The 21,704-nt window shown below is 43.4% G+C and overlaps 1 protein-coding gene across 1 annotated transcript in view; it reads right to left on the bottom strand.

Moving 5' to 3' along the window:
- LOC126484399 (growth arrest-specific protein 1-like) overlaps window positions 1-21,704 on the bottom strand; it is a 256,134-nt gene that overhangs the window by 48,204 nt on the left and 186,226 nt on the right. The window contains exon 3 of the mRNA XM_050107900.1: window positions 18,928-19,247. Within this exon, the coding sequence (XP_049963857.1) occupies window positions 18,928-19,236 (309 nt within the window). The 5' untranslated portion in view covers window positions 19,237-19,247. The remainder of the gene's footprint in view (window positions 1-18,927; window positions 19,248-21,704) is intronic.

Raw genomic sequence — 21,704 nt, 5'->3', positions numbered from 1 at the left:
CGACATACTCTACCTCTGTTACGTCTTGCAGTAATAGTGTTGCTAACAATGATTTTGAGATTTCGTTAACTTTGCAGGACGCTTTCGTGAAGAATGTGCAGTGACATACTATTTTGTCGGTGAAATTCGCCAGAATAAAATACGCCAGAATTTCGGTCAGGTACGTCCACCAATCAAAATTGTGTAATTAAATAAAAATCGTAGTTCGTTTCAATGCTAGCTATTCCCACAACCTTAGATTTTTGGGATTTCATCTTTCCTTTAGCCTTACATTACGGTGATCATGGAGTGCTAGGGTGCTTTAGTCCCACTAGGTAGATCTTGGCCCTTATGACTTCGTGGAGGAGTCAATGTGGCCCAAACTAAAAAGTTTGGAGACCCCTGGCTTAGACTACCAATGATAACGCGCTCCTGTGCAATTTGTCCCCGCTAAGCACCACTTCACTTTCAAACGATATACGTCAATTTAGCGAGCATATTAATAGTTTGCGAATCAAAACAAATGCAACAGTACACACTGGAACTGTTGCAGAAAATAAGTCTTTTGTACAAAACAGAATACTATCTATATATACACTGAAGCGCCAAAGAAACTGGCATAGGCATTCGTATTCAAATACGGTGCTGCGGTCGGCCACGCCTATATATGACAACAAGTGTCTGGCGCTGTTCTTAGATCGGTTACTTGTGTTAAAATAGCAGGTTATCAAGATTTAAGTGAGTCTGAACGTGGTGTTATAGTCGGTGCATAAGCGGTGGGGCACAGTGTCTCCGAGGTAGCGATGAAGTGCGGATTTTCCGTACGACCATTTCACGTGTGCTCCGTGAATATCAAGAATCCAGACAAACATCAAATCTCCGACATCGCTTTGGCAGGGAAAAGATCCTGCAAGAACGGGACTAACAACGACTGAAGAGAATCGTTCAATGAAAGAAGTGCAATCCTTCCGCAAATTGCTGCAGATTTCAGAGCAGGGCCATGAACAAGTGCCAGCGTGCGAATCATTCAATGAAACATCATCGATATGGGCTTTCGGAGCCGTTGGTCCACTTGTGTTCCCTTGTTGACTGCACGACACAGAGCTTTACGCCTCTTCCAGGCCCGTCAACCATGACACTGGACTATTGATGACTGGAAACATGTTACGTGGTAAGACGAGTCTCGTTTCAAATTGTATCAAGAGGATGATCGTGTGCGGATATCGAGACAACCTCATGAATCCACGGACCCTGCATGTCAGCAGGGGACTCTTCAAGATGGCGGAGGCTCTTTAACGGTGTGGGGCCTGGTCAGTTCAAGTCATAAGGGACTGCTGATGCGTCTAGCTACGACTCTGACAGGTGACACGTACGTAGGCATCCTGTCTGATCACCTGCATCCATTAACGTCCATTGTGCATTCCGTCCATTGTGCATTGGACAATTTCAGCAGGGCACGTCGAGAATTGCTACAGAGTGGCTCCAGCAACACTCTTCTGAGTTCAAACATTTCCGCCGGCTACCAGTCTCACCAGACATGAACAGCATTGAGCATATCTGGGATGCCATGGAGCGTGTTGTTCAGAACAGATCTCCACCCCCTTTTAATCTTACGGATTTGTGGACAGCTCTGCAGGATTCATGGTGTCAATTCCGTCCAGCCTACTTCAGCCATTAGTAGAGTCCATTCCAAGTCGTGTTGCGGCACTTCTGCGTGCTCGCGGGGGCGCTACAGGATGCTAGGCAGGTGTACCAGTTTCTTTGCCTCTTCAATGTATTATAAAAATGTACGTGTGTACGTTCCACATTTCCTCCTAAACCACTGGGCCGATTTCAACCAAACTGGGTGCACATTTCACTTACTGTCGGGAAATTGTCACTGTGGGGATAAGAACCGTCTAACTATCATAGAGGTTGGGGTGGGAGTGAAAAGAAATGTAGCCTACAACGCGCGAATTCCTAGACTTTATTCACCCAGTATTTGAGAAAGAGAGCACTTAGTGACTTTCACAAACTCTACACATAATCTCCAGTTGTAGAGATACAGTTAAAGTCGAGCTAAATGTAGGACGTACAATTCTTACTTGCATGAACTAGATGCGCGGAAATGTTTTAAGTTAATCAAATAAATAAAAAATGCATTATTACGATATTTTTTTGCCACCACTTCTGTGTTTCAGAGTTGTACGAATGGCTTCAAATGTTGTAATAAGGCAGACAAACGCATTTAGTTCATTGTTGTCCTTTTGTTTTGTTAAAGCTTTATCCGTTACCTCGATGTAAGCAACATGGTTCGAAAGACAGTAAAAGCACCTATACCGCATCAGACGTTGCCCGAGGAAACAAAAATCTACATCGATTCTCAAGCTAAGGCACTCTAATGTCAACATTATGGTACAGTAAAAGTTGGGAACCAGAATGAGAAATGCTCATATAGTACCACAAAAAAGACGAATATGTCCTGAGCAGAGTTGCGGATGTAAATTAATGGAGCTAGCTTTTCGACTTAGCTGCCAGCTTCAGCCATTTAAATCAAAATATCTTGACATATTCGCGCTATTTTACGTGTTAACCACTACTTCCCTAGCGCTGTGAGCTCACTTAGACCCACCCCCTGTTAAATGTGTGGTGAGAGGTGTAAGAACAGAAAGACACAAATTTATGTGCTCCTAGAGAGTGGGATGCATCTACGATAGGAAGTAGCCAACAGTGGAGGTGTATCTATTATAGGAAGTACTACAGAGGGGGGATGCATGCATCCTAAACTTTAATGACACGTTTTGGTATACTGCATGACATAGCAAATGCATTATTACGATATTTTTTTGCCGCCACTTCTGTGTTTCAGAGTTGTACGAATGGAGTTGGATGACATATCGTTTTACTTCATTTGATGCATTGTATTTATTATACTAGCTTAGCGGCCGTTGCTTCTTTCGCGTACACTTTGGTCTACGCAGATTTTTTTGTTTTATTTAATCGATTTGTTATATTGTTAACAAATTACTGCACCTGAACTTTCCACGCTAGTTACAGCCGCAGAACGATGGTCTTTGCCGAATGCACTTCTGATCAAAAAGGATTCTGGTAGCTGGAATTCAAGGTTTTTGTCGATCACGCTTTTTGAGTTCTTGAGGTGATATTTTCATAGAAACTTTCATCTCCTAACACACATTTCTTTTATCTAGGCGAGAAGTGAAATTCCAATTTTCATAGATTTAAGTTATCTTTCTTAACTTCCTAAAAATTTACATCCCCTATATCACCCCCTAAGGAGTGGAATTCGTGACGGGCCGCATCAAACCACTCAAAAGACTGATCAAGCAAAAAGAAAAGGGGCTAAATTGCCAGATACGTAGGAACACGTACTTTTTATTTCTAAGAGAGAAGCCTAATACAAATTTTCATAGATTTAGCTTTGAAAATGCTTTCATAATAAAACAGTTTCATAACATTTTTCACCCTGTGTTTCACTCCCTTAAGGTGTTGAATTTCCAAAAACATTGAGACATGTATTTTTTTATTTGTAACCGAGGAGTCAAATAACAATTTTCATAATGTAGCTTTAAAAATACTTGATCAGTTCTTATAATGATTTATTTAAAAACGGCCTTTCACCCAATATTTCACCCCCCCCCCCCATAGGGTCTAAATTACCAAAAATTCTGAAACATGTGTTACTTTATTTGTGCCCAAGTAACCAATGCCGATTTTCGTAAAAATGGCTCTGAGCACTATGGGACTTAACTTCTGAGGTCATCTGTCCCCTAGAACTTAGAACTACTTACACCTAACTAACCTAAGGTCATCACACACACCCATGCCCGTGGTAGGATTCGAACCTGCGACCGTAGCAGTCGCGCGGTTCCAGACTGAAGCGCCTAGAACCGCTCGGCCACTCTGGCCGGCAGATTTTCGTAGGTCTAACTTCAAATATATCTTAGTAGCGACTTATTTTTAAAAACCTCCCATCCCGTATTTCGCTCCCTTAGGGATCGAATATCGAAAAATCTCTTTTTAAACGATGCTTACACTTTATCAGCGCCCTTTGCAAATTCCAAGTTTTTATTCTTAGCGGTTTGCGCTGGGTGACGCTGTCAGTGAGTTGGTCAGTCAGCCGAGACATTCCATTTTGTAAATAGAGACGATATGTGTGCTAATAGTAACAAGTAGAAAAGAGCGAACAAGTCAAGATGTTTTGATTTAAATGTCTTCGAAGCCGCCTGATAAGTCAAAAGATAATTCCCTCCTTTTAGATCCGTAAGTCTGCCCAGGAGGTATTCGCCTTCTTTTGTGCTACGATAGGAGAATTTTTCATTCTGGTACAACAGTGTATTCTTGCCTCATACTGATTTAGGTGATCAACATAATTCCGAATGGAATGGGACGCTGCTTACGTCTCTGGAATAGCACCAAGGTGGAGGCCGGGCTCAATATCTCCATCGACAGACGGACTATCATCAACAGTGTTACATGCCCTATTTACACTCACAGAGTCTGGTCATCAGGAACGTTACGATACCCCTTGCCGGCTGATGGTGAAATTTTGAACTGTTGTTGTTGTTGTGGTCTTCAGTCCAGAGACTGGTTTGATGCAACGCTCCGTGCTACTCCATCCTGTGCAAGCTTCTTCATCTCCCAGTACCTACTGCAACCTACATCCATCTGAATCTGCTTAGTGTATTCATCTCTTGGTCTCCCTCTACGACTTTTACCCCCCACGCTGCCCTCCAATACTAAATTGGTGATCCCTTGATGCCTCAGAACATGTCCTACCAACCGATCCCTTCTTCTTGTCAAGTTGTGCCACAAACTCCACTTCTCCCCAATCCTGTTCAATACTTCCTCATTAGTTACGTGATCTACCCATCAAATCTTCAGCATTCTTCTGTAGTATCACATTTCGGAAGCTTCTATCCTCTTCTTGTCTAAACTATTTATCGTCCATGTTTCACTTCCATACATGGCTACACTCCATACAAATGCTTTCAGAAACGACTTCCTGACACTTAAATCTATACTCGATGTTAACAAACTTCTCTTCTTCACAAACGCTTTTCTTGCCATTGCCAGTCTACATTTCGTATCCTCTCTACTTCGACCATCATCAGTTATTTTGCTCCCCAAATAGCAAAACTCCTTTACTACTTTAAGTGTCTCATTTCCTAATCTAATTCCCTCAGCATCACCCGACTTAATTTGACTACATTCCATTATCCTCGTTTTGCTTTTGTTGATGTTCATCTTATATCAAGACACTGTCCATTCCGTTCAACCGCTCTTCCAAGTCCTTTGCTGTCTCTGACAGAATTACAATGTCATCGGCGAACCTTAAAGTTTTTGTTTCTTCTCCATGGATTTATTACGAGAAATCGAACCACGCACCTCCTAGTCGAGAGCCAGCGCACAGGCGAGCGCCAGAGACCCCGGCTGCGGAGGCGGCAGCCCGCGCTGCGCTCCGCAGACGTCGCTGATTAAGACGGCGCTGTGGGCGCCTAATTAAACTTGCAGATTGAGTCGGCAGGGTAGGGGGAGCTTCATTTAGATAGGCATCGGCAGGCGGCGGCCGCTTCCGCGCGGCGCTGCCCTGCCCACTGGAGACGCCTGGTAAGGACTCAATCGCGGTGGCGCTCGCTGGCGACAGCCGCGCAAAAACACGCGGCGCCAGCACCGGCCACGGCAGCTCGTAAGCCGAATTTATACCGGGCCGCGGCGGCGAGCGCCGAATGCGCCATAAATTAAGATATCGCTGACGGATGGCGGCCCGCCGGCAAAAAGCCGGCCGCCGAGCGAGACCGGTCGTGGCCGGGAACGCCCGGGGCCCTCCTGCCGACCCCCGGGGTCCGTCCCGCAGCGCGCTGGTTCTGGCGAACCACGCCTGCTACCTGATTTGCTGGCTATAGTTGTAAAACTACAGTAGACTACCACAAGTAAGCGTACATTACGGTAGTTCTCCTAGTAGTTTTGGTCAGTTAATTTTAACTGCGTTACATGTATGTTAGGCGTGTTGCATACCTATCAGGCGTTACCTCATTTTGACAGCTTTTTTTGTGAAGTTAGTTAGTTAGTTGGTTGCGTGTTCCATTGATCAATCCCACGGTACGGTAGCCGTTATGATGTGAAACGTGTCAAGTGCACAAGAATTGCACATATGAAACAAAATTTTGTGTTACAAAAAGGTACGGCCAAACTTTCAGGAAACATTCCTCACACACCAATAAAGAAAAGACGTTATGTGGACATGCCTCCGGAAAAGCTTAATTTCCATGTTAGAGCTCATTTTAGTTTCGTCAGTATGTACTGTACTTCCTCGATTCTCCGCCAGTTGGCTCAATTGAAGGAAGGTAATGTTGACTTCGGTGCTTGTGTTAACATCCGACTCATTGCTCTACAGTACTAGCATCAAGCACATCAGTACGTAGCATCAACAGGTTAGTGTTCATCACGAACGTGGTTTTGCAGTCAGTGCAGTGTTTAAAAATGCGGAGTTGGCAGATGCCCATTTGATGTATGGATTAGCACAAGGCAATAATCGTGGCGCGGTACGTTTGTAACGAGACAGATTTCCAGAACGAAGGTGTTCCGACAGGAAGACGTTCGAAGCAATTGATCGGCGTCTTAGGGAGCACGGAACATTCCAGCCTATGACTCGCGACTGGGGAAGACCTAGAACGACGAGGACACCTGCAATGGACGATGCAATTCTTCGTGCAGTTGACGATAACCCTAGTGTCAGCGTCAGAGAAGTTGCTGCTGTACAAGGTAACGTTGACCACGTCGCTGTATGGACAGTGCTACGGGAGAACCAGTTGTTTACGTACCATGTACAGCGTGTGCAGGCACTATCAGTAGCTGATTGGCCTCCACAGGTACACTTCTGCGAATGGTTCATCCAACAATGTGTCAATCCTCATTTCAGTGCAAATGTTCTCTTTATGGATGAGGCTTCATTCCAACGTGATCAAATTGTAAATTTTCACAATCAACATGTGTGGGCTAACGAGAATCCGCACGCAATTGTCCAATCACGTCATCAACACAGATTTTCTGTCAACGTTTGCGCAGGCATTGTTGGTGATGTCTTGATTGGGCCCCATGTTCTTCCACCTACGCTCAATGGAGCACGTTATCATGATTTCGTACGGGATACTCCACCTGTGCTGCTAGAACATGTGCCTTTACAAGTACGACACAACATGTGGTTCATGCACGATGGAGCTCCTGCACATTTCAGTCGAAGTGTTCGTACGCTTCTCAACAACAGATTCGGTGAACGATGGACTGGTAGAGGCGGACCAATTCCATGGCCTCCACGCTCTCCTGACCTCAACCCTCTTGACTTTCATTTATGGGGCCATTTGAAAGCTCTTGTCTACGCAACCCCGGTACCAAATGTAGAGACTCATCGTGCTCGTATTGTGGACGGCTGTGATACAATACGCCATTCTCCAGGGCTGCATCAGCGCATCAGGGATTCCATGCGACGGAGGGTGGATGCATGTATCCTCGCTAACGGAGGACATTTTGAACATTTCCTGTAAGAAAGTGTTTGAAGTCACCCTGGTACGTTCTGTTGCTGTGTGTTTCCATTCCATGATTAATGTGACTTGAAGAGAAGTAATAAAATGAGCTCTAACATAGAAAATAAGCTTTTTCGGACACATGTCCACATAACATATTTTCTTTCTTTGTGTGTGAGGAATGTTTCCTGAAAGTTTGGCCGTACCTTTCTGTAACACCCGGTATATGTATATTACAATACAGACTTAAAGATTAATATTTCTATTATTTGCCCATTCCCTTAAATGACACAAAACGCATATACTATATTTATAGATTTATTTATTCCTATTCATGAATTCATCTATGATATAGAAGGAGTTGTCAAGGAGATATGATTTCAATTTATTTTTTAATCTATTATTGCTGTCTGTCAGACACCTTATTTCATCTGGTAATTTGTCGAAAAATTTTATAGCAGCATATTTTACCCCTTTCTGTGCCAAAGATAGGTTGAGTAAAGGATAGTGTAAGTCATTCTCTTTTTCTGGTATCATAATCATGAATGTCACTGTTGTTTTTAAACTGGTCCATGTTGTTGAGAACAAATTTCATTGGTGAGTAGATGTATTGTGATGCTGTTGTAAGAATTCCCAATCTTTTAGAAAGATGCCTACAATGTATGCGACTATGAACCCCACACATTACTCTAACCATTTTGTTTTGAGCAGTGAATACTTTTTGTCTAAATGTTGAGTTACCCCAAAATATTACTCCATATGACATGGGAGAGTGAAAGTATGCAAAGTATGTTAGCTTATTAATTTCTATATCCTCAATATTAGCAATTATTCTGATCGCAAAAGTTGCTGAACCTAGTCGATTTAGGAGATCCAAAATATGAATTTTCCAATTAAGATCCTCACCTATATGTACACCCAAAAACTTAGTATGCTCTACCCTATTTATTCTGTTGATGTGTTATATTTATTGAAGGAACTGTACTTTTCCCAGCAGAAATATGGATGTACTGTGTTTTTTCAAAGTTTAGAGCAAGCCCATTTGCACAAAACTAATTAATGACTTTTCCAAAGATCTTATTTGTATCATTTTCAATTGGACTTTCTTTAACTGGATTATTAATGATGCTTGTATCATCAGCAAACAGTGTCAATTCAGCTTCCTGTTTCAGATAGGAAGGGAGGTCGTTCACATATATCAAGAACAGAAGGGGACCCATGACTGAAACCTGTGGAACACCTAATGTAATTTCACCCCAGTTAGATGAAGTGTCAAATTTATTTAAATCACATGACCCATATAAGGAAACTTTTTGCTTCCTGTACTGCAGGTATGACTTAAACCACTCATATGCTATTCCATTTATACTACAGAATTGTAATTTCTGTAACATAATGTCATGATTCACACAATCAAATGCTTTGAATAAGTGTATGAGACCAGTATCTATTTTCCCCTAGAAACCGGAAGCAGTGAACTGTCTAGAAACTGAGTCAAAATATACAAAGGGCCCAGTAACGTATGGAACATATTCCTTCTACATAGTTATCCTCATCTTCGTTTCTTAAAAATAAACTGTTTGTACAGCAAAACTGAAAATGTCAATATTTAATTCAGATTTTATTCGAAAACAGCTGGTTTTCTAGCTTGAATCCGACAGATTTTATAACAAAAGTAAAAAAAATTAAATAAAATGCAATTATCTCAAAAAAGGGTGATTTGAGACAAATGAAAAACAGGAAAATATCAAACATCACTTCAGTACTTCATTGAGCTTCTAAAAACCATCCTCCTGTTATTCAACAACAGCTTTCGCCTTTGATCATGATGAAGGACGTTCCATTGAGTACAAAAAACAACAATGGCAACACAGATTTTTTATGATTTTGTGAAAAAACTGTCTTTGCATCAAAGTGAATAGCTCCAGTGACCTAAAAGCATAGACATTATAAGATCTACTAACTTTTGGTCCTTTTAAAAAATAATTCCGTGCAAAACTAACATAAAACAAAGTTAAGATGACGCCTCACAGTTTCTCTCTAACGCATTCATTTATGTTTCTTTCCCTATCAAAGCTATCAATACTACTTTGTAATCCTACCGTCACTTTTGTATTGTATCAAAACAACGGAAGGGTAGTTCTGGTACTTTAACTAACACTTTAAAAAATTCGCAGTTAAGAAACCTCCAACAGTTGCTCATGCAACAAACCATTTTTCATTACCAGTTTCAAACAACTGTTCATCATCAGGTAAGAAAATTAACTAGACTACTTCAGCATGAATCATCCTTTACCTACTCTAGCGTACAAAAAAGAAAAAACAATCCTAGGTTACTAAAACTATTCAGTTTTATAAAAGCATGCATTTTCAGCGACGGCGGTGTCATCTTTCAGCAGTATAACTGTCCGTGACTTGGAGCCAGAACCATGCTTCAGTGGCTTGAGGACCATTATAGTCAACTCATGTTGACGTCTCGGCGACAAAATTCGCCTGATGTAAATCTAATGGAATCATCTGGGTCCGAATCGGATTCAATCACCACGTATGCAAATCTGTAACCCGTTATTTACGCGAATTACATGGCCTGTGCGTGGACACCTAATGCTACGTACCTCCAAAAACATACCAACGAGCTGTCGGATCCCTGATAGTCAGAATCAGCGATTTATCTCGTTCCAAAGATGGATAAACAAGATACTAAGAAGGTCCTCGCCAACTGACGCGAAGTCCACGCGGCATGCAGTGCGATCTCGAAAGGAAACAGTTCTGTATGACCAACTGTGGTGCGTCCATCTTGACAGAGTCTGGCGGGGATAATAAAATTTCCTTCCCTTCCTTTATTTTTACGAAAACTGTAAGGTTACACATTAAACGCGCCTTATATCAAGCGTTATGCGTACATTTTGCCACGTGATGGCTGTGTTGTGTAGCTATAAAGCCTACAGCACGTTCAAATATGTGTTTCACCACTCAAAAATATCTTGAGAAAGCATATACGAGCTAGAGTAATATATTTGATTCTGAATAAAATACAGGGTGATTCAAAAAGAATACCACAACTTTAGGAATTTAAAACTCTGCAACGACAAAAGGCAGAGCTAAGCACTATCTGTCGGCGAATTAAGGGAGCTATAAAGTTTCATTTAGTTGTACATTTGTTCGCTTGAGGCGCTGTTGACTAGACGTCAGCGTCAGTTGATGCTAAGATGGCGACCGCTCAACAGAAAGCTTTTTGTGTTATTGAGTACGGCAGAAGTGAATCGACGACAGTTGTTCAGCGTGCATTTCGAACGAAGTATGGTGTCAAACCTCCTGATAGGTGGTGTATTAAACGTTGATATAAACAGTTTACAGAGAATGGGTGTTTGTGCAAAGGGAAAAGTTCTGGACGGCCTCCAAGAAGCCCTGATCTTACCCCCTGCGATTTTTTCTTAGGGGGGTATGTTAAGGATATGGTGTTTCGGCCACCTCTCCCAGCCACCATTGATGATTTGAAACGAGAAATAACAGCAGCTATCCAAACCGTTACGCCTGATATGCTACAGAGAGTGTGGAACGAGTGGGAGTATCGGGTTGATATTGCTCGAGTGTCTGGAGGGGGCCATATTGAACATCTCTGGACCTGTTTTTGAGTGAAAAAAAACCTTTTTAAATACTCTTTGTAATGATGTATAACAGAAGGTTATATTATGTTTCTTTCATTAAATACACACTTTTAAAGTTGTGGTATTCTTTTTGAATCACCCTGTATATTACAAAACCATAAGAAACCAGTAGATAACTATCAAGACTTATGAGAGAAACTGGCTGGCCATCGAGCCCTTAAGCACCCAGGGGCTGAGGGCAAACGATCCTAGCGGTGCAGTGCTGACTTTCCCCCTTAAGCGATATGAGCTGATCGGAGCACTCGCTTGCCTCGAAACTCGTCCAGAGACGCTATCGACTGGAACCCGTTCTCCTCGTGATTCATCCGCTGCATAAAATTTACAGCGTAACCTCGTCATTTGCTGCCACTAAGCTTTATGTTTTGACATAATAAACACGCTCCGGAACGCTGTCTGGACGTAAAGATATCAACTATAGCATCTCAACATGGCGTATGAGGTAACAAAACCAGACCGAAGCAAGAATGAGAGAATAAGACTTTTGGCTGAATCTACGGCACGAAATATTCATCGGATATTTATCACCACAACTGTAATTCGTAGAGCACCAGTGTTGTTTCTCTGCGACCATTTTTACACCTCCGATTGTTTCTGAGTACCAGTATACCATTGTTGTCACGGCAACAAGTACGAGGTGAATATAAGGTCTCACAGTTCTAGGACCAACATTTCGCGTTAAACAAAATGCGTTTCTATTGGCGTCTTATGGAGGAGTTTATTCCTCCTCAAAACGCTTGGGATATTCTTGACAACCGGAATAAATTAATAATTGATTCCTTTTACCGATCAACCGACTAGCTGATGCAGTTGCTCAACAATTCAAAGAAAACTTGACCATCATTTCTAACACGTACTCCACTCACAAAATTGTAGTTGGTGATGACTTCAATCTAACGTCGATATTTTGGCGAAAATACAGTTTTAAAGACGGTGCCAGGCATAAAACGTCGACCGAAATCGTACTGAATGGTTTCTCAGAAAACTATTTTGAACAATTAGCCCAGCAGCCCACTTGCAGTGTAAACGGTTGCGAAAACATACTGGACCTCTTAGCAACGAATGATCATGAGCAGATAGGGAGCATCATGACGGATACATGGATTTGTCATCACCATGTCGTTGTAGCGAGACTGAATACCGTAACACGTAAACTCAACAAAAATAAACGCAAAAGTGCATCAGTTTAAAAAATCAGATAAAAGTCCGCTTGACCCCTTCCAATTTATGTAAGCGTAGACTAGATCTGGTGTAAATTCAAAGAAATAGTATCGATAACAACGGAGATATATATTGTATAATAAATAAATTAATAAGAGATGGTACTGATTCCTTATCGAACACAAAACGGGTCAGAACATCGTTGCAGAAGAAATGAAAAAAGCGTGCCACATTTAAAAGAACGCAAAATCCCGAAGATTGGCGAAATTTTACGGAAGCTCGAAATTTAGAGTCGTCTCGCATGCAAGATGTTTTTAATGGTTTCCACAATAAACTCTGTCTGGAAAAATGACAAAAAAACCCAAAGAGATTCTGGTCATATGTAAAGAACACCAACGGACAGACACATGCTTGTACTGCAGGGTAACATTGGCTATGTTACAGATGACAGTGCCACTAAACCAGAGTTACTAAACGTGGTTTTCCGGAATTTCATTACCAAAGAAGATGAAATAAATATTCCAGAATTCTAATCAAGAACAACTGCGGACATGAATAACTTAGTAGATATCCTCGGTTTAGCGAAGTAGCTTATACCACTTAATAAAGACGTGGCCTGCAGTTCACACCGTGTACCAATTAGATTACTTCCAGAATATGCTGACACAACACCTCCATACTCACTAATGATATACAACCACTCGCTCGTAAAAAGATTCGTACCAAAAGACTGGAAAATTTCAGAAATCACACGAATACCCATGAAAGGAATAGGAGTAATCCGCTGAATTACTGACCCATATCGCTAACGTCGATTTGCTGTAGGATTTTGGAACATATGCTGTATCCGAACATTATGAATTACCTCGGCGATTTATTGACAAACAGCCAACACGGATTCAGAAAAGATCCTTCTTGTGAAACATAGCTCGCAAGAACACAAGTCGCTCTTTATTTTCACGAAGTAATGAGTGCTATTGACAAAGTATGTCTTACGTGTCTATGGACTGCCGTCCCATCTGTGCGACTAGATTCGACATTTCCTGTCAGGAAGGTCACATTTTGTACTAATTGACGAGAAGTCATCGAGTGAAACAGAAGTACTATATGGAGATCACCAATATTATAGGCCACCTGCTGTTCCAGTTCTACACAAACGACTAAAGGGCCAATGCGAGCAGCTCTCTTAGCTTGTTTGCAGATGATGGTGTCGTTTACCGTCTTGTAAAGTTATCAGATGATCAACACTAATTGCAAAATGATTTAGACACGATATCTGTATGCTGAAAAAAGTGGTAATTGACTCTAAATAATTAAAAGTGAAGTCATCCGCATGATTAATAAAAGGAACCCGATAAATTTCGGGTACACGATAAATCACATATTTCTAAAGGCTATTAATGAAAAGCCGGCCGGAGAGGCTGAGCGGTTAAAGGCGCTACAGTCTGGAACCGCACGACCGCTACGGTCGCAGGTTCGAATCCTGCCTCGGGCATGGATGTGTGTGATGTCCTTAGGTTAGTTAGGTTTAAGTAGTTCTAAGTTCTAGGGGACTTATGACCACAGCAGTTGAGTCCCATAGTGCTCAGAGCCATTTGAACCATTTGAACCATTAATGAAAATAATACTCAGGGATTACAATTACGAATAACTTAAATTGGAACGATCACATAGATAATGTTGCGGGAAAGCAAGCCAAAGACTGCGATTTATTGGCAGAATACTTAGAAAAACAGCTCTACTAAAGAGACTCCTTGCATTACGCTTGTCCGCCATCTTCTGCAGTACTGCTGTGCGGAGTGGTATCCGCAACAGATAGGACTGACGGAGGACTTAGAAAAAGTTTAGAGAAGGGCAGTTCGTTTTGTGTTATCGCGAAATAGGGGATAGCGTGCCAGAGAAGTGATACGCGAATTGGCGTTGGCCGTCACTAAAAGAAAGGCGTTTATCGTGGCGGCAGCATCTTCGCAGGAAATTTCAGTACCCTGTCAGGATGTTTTTAATCAGAATTATAGGTTCTTTTGAAATGTAGTTAGACATTTTTTTGGGCAAGTTAGTTCTACATCTTCCACGGACGAAAGCCCATGTCACTGTTTCTCCCGAAATGATGACACATCATGGCGCAAATTTAACAGGACAAAAGTGACAGGAGAATCTTCAGTGTCTAAGCATAGTCTTCCAGCAGATGTACTTGGTGCTATAAATCGAATACTTAGAGTCGTGGCCAGGGCTGAGCTACCGAAGAAGTCGAACACAAATCCAAATGAATGTTTCAACAGCTTTACTTGGAATCGTCTGCCAACAGCTGCGTTTATCGGTATCAATACATTAAAAATAGTCCATGACGCTGTTCTCACATACAACTGTGGAAATATTGCCAAGTGTTGGGCATTACAAGACTTAGGAATTATTTCTGAGGAGAATGACAAAAAAATGTTCAAATGTGTGTGAAATCTTATGGGACTTAACTGCTAAGGTCATCAGTCCCTAAGCTTACACACTACTTAACCTAAATTATCCTAAGGACCAACACACACACCCATGCCCGAGGGAGGACTCGAACCTCCGCCGGGAGAACGACAACATTACAATATAAGATGGTGAAAGATCTGCGATGGCAAAAAATGTAAGACAGTTTGCTACATGCAAAACAAAGTGGGAGGACATTCTAGAGATAGAAGAAGACAAAACATATGCATCAGACAGATTTTAATCATCTGTAAGTGTTACAGCTCAGCTAATTTTCTTTACAAGTGATTTCCCTGATATAATATTTTTTACTATAAGATTCTTTTTCGGAAGAATTATTCCAGGCAGTTCATTGAAATTTAGTGTGCAACTAGATAACAAGCATTTTCAACTATGGAACCTCATATAATGTGAAATTTTGTAATATTTTCTTCTAAATAAAATTATAAGTGAGGAAAAAATGTGTCAAACGTTTGGATCCTTTCGTATTTTAAAAGGTTTTGGAGAAAAGCAGCTTAAAGGACATTTTTAGTTCAGTATATGCACAGTACGTACTTGATGTCTAGTATAAATTTCATTGTTGTACGTTCATTAGCCTTCCCACACGGGGGACAAATGTTTAGTGTAAAATTAACATGGACCAGATAGGCCAAGTATTGATCACCTTAAAAATGTATAGGCTGTGGGCAAAGGCGGTCCTCATACCTCCCCCCTCCCTGTATTGTTACAGCTGAACTGCCCGCTCGCTCGCGCTCTACGGCTTCGGAACTGGCTCCGATGCGACACGCTATTGACTGGAGCCCACTCTCCACGTGAGTCATCCGCCGTATAAAATTTACAGCGGGACCTCTCCATTTACCACCGCTAAGCTGCACTTTCTGACATTATAAACACGTTACGGAACGCTCTCTGGACGTAAAGATACCAGCTACAGCACCTCAACATGACGCGTGAGGAAACAAAACCAGTAAGAAGCAAAACCGAGAGAGAATTTATGGCGTGAAATGTTGATCGCTTATTTATGACCACATAACGCCAGCCACAGTAAAGTGAAGGCGAAGAGTGCGTGGCGCACTATTGTTGTTCGTCTGTCTCCATCTTTACAGCTCCGATTTTTCTAAGTACCAGTATACCGTTGTTCTCATTGTGCAGTCATACTGAGGGAGGGGGGAGGTTGGAAATATAAATTCCCCAAGTCTTACGAGTAAGTAATCGCATGAAATAAAATGCTTTTGTATTAGCATCTCGTGGAAGAATTTATTGTGTCTCAAATCGCTTACGATACATTTGACTGGTGTGACAGTCTCTTACGCAAACATACAAAATATAATCATTAACAGTTGTTAGTAAAGATCACTACCGCTTCAGCTGTCGATAGATGAGATTTGACTCACATTCGAGTTTTCAATTTTAGGGTGTTGATACGAGAAAAATTTATGAGTCCTTCCTTCAGCTTCGGTTTCAATTTCTATTTGTCTGCTATTTCTCCTTTCTCTCTAATTTTATGATGACTAATGAAACAGGGCACACTGTCATATAACTTGCTAGAAACAAGCTGTGGTAACTAGTAGCGAGCATAGAAAATATGGTCTATTGTAAGAAACATTTAATACTACTATCTGAAAACCGAACTAAAGCCAATAATTATAAAAGAAGATATCTCAAGGAAATACGTGCAAACATTATTATATCACTATCAACAAAAACAATTAACTTTTCTAAAGCTGACGTTACAATTCCCGCACGTACACTTAGGTGTACTAACGGATATTCGAAATCTGAAGTCGATACGAAGTTAACGGAAGTCAACAGTCGTTATTCAGGCAAGATCTTGGTAACACATCAGGTCGTGTTATGTAGAATACTAATTTGTAACACAAGGAGCAATGTTAAGTGCATGGACTTATACGACAGTGTCAGAGCAGGAAACGTCTTTGAACTTATTATGACTGTGGTATCGATAGCAACGATGCCACGGCATAGTTTCATAAGTTGACACTATGAGACACCGACGACAGCGCACTCTAGCTGGTGCTGTGGAGCTCTACGAGCTCCGCTACAGGTTCTCCCCATTTGATCAGGTGCAGACAAACAGGAAACATCGCTCCAGCTTAGTTTGCTATTGAGACTTTGCATCAGTTGGAGCCACAACGTTGCACCTACGTGTCTTCACCCAAAGTTATGTAATATGTTTGCATATGATTATACGCTAGTAAAGGTGCTTTAACTGTATTTGGAGTACCGACGTGTACTAAATTTTGCTGCTCCTACCCACGCGCCGCCTTCCAGGCGGGATACAAAAATGACACTGACCCCAGAAACCATACGTCGTAGTATACATAAGAGAAAAGCCACCACATGAGTTAAAGGTTAATAGACATAAATCTAACAGATGATTGAGGTTAGGTTTAACCCTCCGAAACGGTCACTGGAAATAAAAATAAATTGTGACTATTCAGAGTAATTTGAACAAGGCGTGCAAAACGAAGCTGCCCGGGAAAATATTTTATGCGCCTAAGATAGACAATCCATCATGCAACATCCTTCCCTAAACAGATAAGTTGGGTTGCCTGGCCTAATTTAAGGATCATGTAAGTTGGGTTGCCTACCTTAAGGCAAGGATGATGCAATTTGGGTTGCCTACCTTGAGGCACAGAAAATACACTACTGGCCATTAAAATTGCTACACCACGAACATGACGTGCTACAGACGCGAAATTTAACCGACAGGAAGAAGATGCTGTGATATGCAAATGATTAGCTTCTGAGAGCATTCACACAAGGTCGGCGCCGGTGGCGACACCTACAACGTGCTGACATGAGGAAAGTTTCCAACAGATTTCTCATACACAAACAGCAGCTGACTGGCGTTGCCCGGTGAAACGTTGTTGTGATGCCTCGTGTAAGGAGCAGAAATGCGTACCATCACGTTTCCGACTTTGATAAAGGTCGCATTGTAGCCTATCGCGATTGCGGTTTATCGTATCGCGACATTGCTGCTCGCGATGGTCGAGATACAATGACTGTTAGCAGAATATGGAATCGGTGGATTCAGGAGGGTAATACGGAACGCCGTGCTGGATCCCAACGGCCTCGTATCACTAGCAGTCGAGATGACAGGCATCTTATCTGCATGGCTGTAACGGATCGTGCAGCCACGTCCAGATGGGGACGTTTGCAAGACAACAGGCATCTACACGAACAGTTCGATGACGTTTGCAGCAGCACGGACTATCAGCTCGGAGACCACGGCTGCGGTTACCCTTGACGCTGCATCAGAGTCAAGAGCGCCTGCGATGGCGTACTCGACGACGAACCTGGGTGCACGAATGGCAAAACGTCATTTTTTCGGACGAATCCAGGTTCAGTTTACAGAATCATGATGGTCGCATCCGTGTTTGGCGACATCGCGGTGAACGCGCATTGGAAGCTTGTATTCGTCATCGTCAGACAGGCGTATCACCCAGCTTGATGGTGTGGGGTGCCATTGGTTACACGTCTCGGTCACCTCTTGTTCGCATTGACGGCACTTTGAACAGTAGACGTTACATGTCAGATGTGTTACGACACGTGGCTCTACCCTTCATTCGATCCCTGCGAAACCCTACATTTCAGCAGGATAATGCACGACCGCATGTTGCAGGTCCTGTACGTGCCTTTCTGGATACAGAAAATGTCCGACTGCTGGCCTGGCCAGCCCATTCTCCAGATCTCTCACTAACTGAAAACGTCTGGTCAATGGTGGCCGAGCAACTGCCTCGTCTCAAAACGCCAGTCACTGCTCTTGATGAACTGTGGTATCGTGTTGAAGGTGCATGGTCAGCTGTACCTGTACAAGCCATGCAAGCTCTGTTTGAGTCAATACCCACGCGTATCAAGGCTGTTTTTACGGCTAGAGGTGGTTGTTCTGGGTACTGATTTCTCGGGACCTAAGCACCCAAATTGCGTGAGAATGTAATCACATGTCAGTTCTAGTATAATATATTTGTCCAATGAATACCCGTTTATCACCTGCATTTCTTCTTGGTGTAGCAATTTTCACGACCAGTTTTGTTTTGCCCACCCTGTAGCTTCATTTGCTTGTACGTCTAGCCCCGCCCCCTGTGCGCGGGACGAAGTGGACGCCGGCTCACCGTCATGAGGTGGTGGCCCTCGGGCGTGGAGGTGAGGGCGACGAGCGCCAGCTGGCAGTCGTCGGGGCAGCGCGGCTGCGGCGAGTCCGGGTCCAGGGCGTTGGGCGGGCAGTGCATGAGGTAGAGCTGCAGCGCCGAGCGGCAGCCGCGCCGGTAGCCGCAGCGCAGGCGCGCCTCCTCGCAGGCCATCGCGGGGGCGGCGCCGGGGCCGTGGCCGGGGGCGGCGCCGGAGGCGGAGGACGAGGCGGGCGCGACGGAGGCGGCGCCGGACGCGAGGGCGGCGGCCGCCAGCAGCAGCCGGCGCCACATCACTCTGCCGCCTGCCGGAAGAGCCACCAGCCACCGTCACACATAGCCAAACACTGACCGTCACGCTCAGCTAACATGACAAATACACTGAGGTGATAAAAGTCACTGGGTACCTCCTGATAACATGTCGGATCTCCTCTTGCCCACAGTCCTCTGTAGAAATATTGAGCCATACTGCATCTGTAACACCCGTGAGCCGTGGTAAAAATTGCTGTTTTGTATGTTTTGAAGAGCGCGCCACAGCGCGTTGTGTGAAGCAGTTGCCCTCCGTTTCTGGCTGTGGCAATCGCAGCTTTGGTGTCTCCCTCTGGTGGGAAAGGGGAAAGGTTGCGTGTTGACGTGCATTTAAGGGCACTATGAGCCCGCTAGGCTCTCCTTTCCTCCGTCCTTTCCCTGGGCTCCCTCTTCCCCCCCCCCCCTTCCATCCTCTTTTCTCTCCACCAAACCTCTCCCTACCTCCCTTCTCCCCCTCCCCCCCACCCGGGTCCCTTTGTATTCCCCTCCTCTGCCTTCCTCACTCCCTATAGCGTCTGCCCGGCATCCCCCACCCCTCTTATGGGTCCTCATCCTCCATCGGCTCCTTTCCCGCCTCCCCCCCATCGCTTTTCCTCTCCTTCCCCCCTTTTTTATTTTCCCATCATCTGTCCAGCTTCCCCCCACCTGCTCTCGGCTGTGGTATGTCACGTTTGCCAACTTTTTAGTGCAGTGCTCCAGTGACTGTACAGTGTTGTTCATCTTTCTCGTGTTGCGAACAGAAACCATGCTGTCGCTAGGTGTGAATTTTATGTCTTTTGCGAACAGAAACCAGACTGGCGCCGTGTTTTTTAATTCTCTGTCTATTGTTTTACCTGTCTGCTTCGTATGTCTTTTATTAGCATCATCATCCCTCTGTTTGATGTTTTAAGTTCCACGATTTTTTTTTTCGCCATGTTACTCTTTAAGTCTCCGATTTTATCGCCTGTTATATTATTTATTCTCTTGATCTTTTTAACAAAGTCTGTAGGCTGAAGAGCGGCATACTAAGCTGCTGCCAGCCCGTCCCCTTCGCGGGGAATCGAAACTCAATAAAGAAAAAAAAAAGCGCTAGGCAGCGAGTCTGGTCAGCTGGTCAGCCGGGTCAGTGTGGGGCAGTCAGTGTCTGTCTGTCGGTCTGCCATACGTTAATAGCTGCCTCTGTCATGTTCGTCGGATTCGGTGTTAACGAATTTATTGCTTAAGGTGTAAAGGCCGAATTCCTGAAATATGTTTTTATCTTGCATATCATCTTGAGAGGCGGTATATGTGTAATGCAGAGCATGTTTGTACATTTTATGTAAGACTGCATTTCATGGGTTTTTATTTAAATGGTCATTTTAGTATATAAAGTTGCCACCCTTCCACCGTAAGAGTTTTCTTTTAAAAACAAGTTGCACTTTCGGTGGCAAGTAATTTGTCAGTGTGTCTGTCGTCCGGAGTGCTAATATGTGTTAGGCCGCCAGTCTGCTCGAGTGTGCTCAGTCAATGGTCATTGGTGGTTGGATCGATCGGTTGGTCGGTCGCGCACTGGGACACAAGATGACTTGTCCGCCTTGAGCGTCGGCGCATGTGAGGTCGCCACGTGAGTCCAGTGGGCCGCGCCGTATAGCGAGCAGTAGTGGTTTCGCAGCCGACACGAGAGCAACAGGAGTCAACCCACGACGTCGGTCTGGCCGGTGCGAGCTGCGACGCCGTGAGACGGGAGATCGGCGCGCCTTCCTGTGTCCGTTGAAGCGGCTGGCAGCAGACGGTTCGGGAGAGCGGTTTGGGGGTGCTCCGCCAGGTCTTCGCCAGACATCGCAGTTTATTAGAAGTTAAGTGATTCGTAATCTGTTGTTTCAATTACTTGTTAAATTCTACTAGTTTTCTTGGTCAGTCTGTCTCCCGTCCGCATTTGTTAGGCAGTTAGTGTCTGTCTGTCTGTCGGTCTGCCGTACGTTAATAGCTGCCTCTGTCATGTTTGTTGGATTCGGTGTTAACGAATTTATTGCTTGAAGTGTAACGGCCGAATTCCTGAAATATGTTTTTATCTTGCCTATCATCTTGAGAGGCGGCATATGCGTAATGTAGAGAATTTTTGGCCAACCTTGTATATTTTATGTAAGTGCATTTCATGGGTTTTTATTTAAATGGTCACTTTCGTATATAAAGTTGCCACCCTTGCACTGTAAGACTTTTTTTTTCTTTTTTTTTTTTTTTAAATCAAGTTGTACGTTCGGTGGCAAGTTAATCTTTTAATGTTAGTGTTTTGTAACCTTTCCATCCCTCCTACGGGGTGCATAGTTTATGAGCTAGTGTGAGTTGTTAAAATTTTTAGTTTAAATTAATCTGGTGTGTTGCAGATTTGCACTAGTGTAGTCTTTCAGCGGCTGTTGTTAGCGGTCGTGACTGCGGCAAGGTTCTCAGCCCGAAAGCTCATACTGTCAAAATTTGTTCTTTCTGCCTCTGAATAA

The sequence above is a fragment of the Schistocerca serialis genome, chromosome 6 (genome assembly GCF_023864345.2).
Source record: "Schistocerca serialis cubense isolate TAMUIC-IGC-003099 chromosome 6, iqSchSeri2.2, whole genome shotgun sequence".
Lineage (NCBI taxonomy): Eukaryota > Metazoa > Arthropoda > Insecta > Orthoptera > Acrididae > Schistocerca > Schistocerca serialis.
This window is presented reverse-complemented; position numbering and strand designations above follow the sequence as displayed.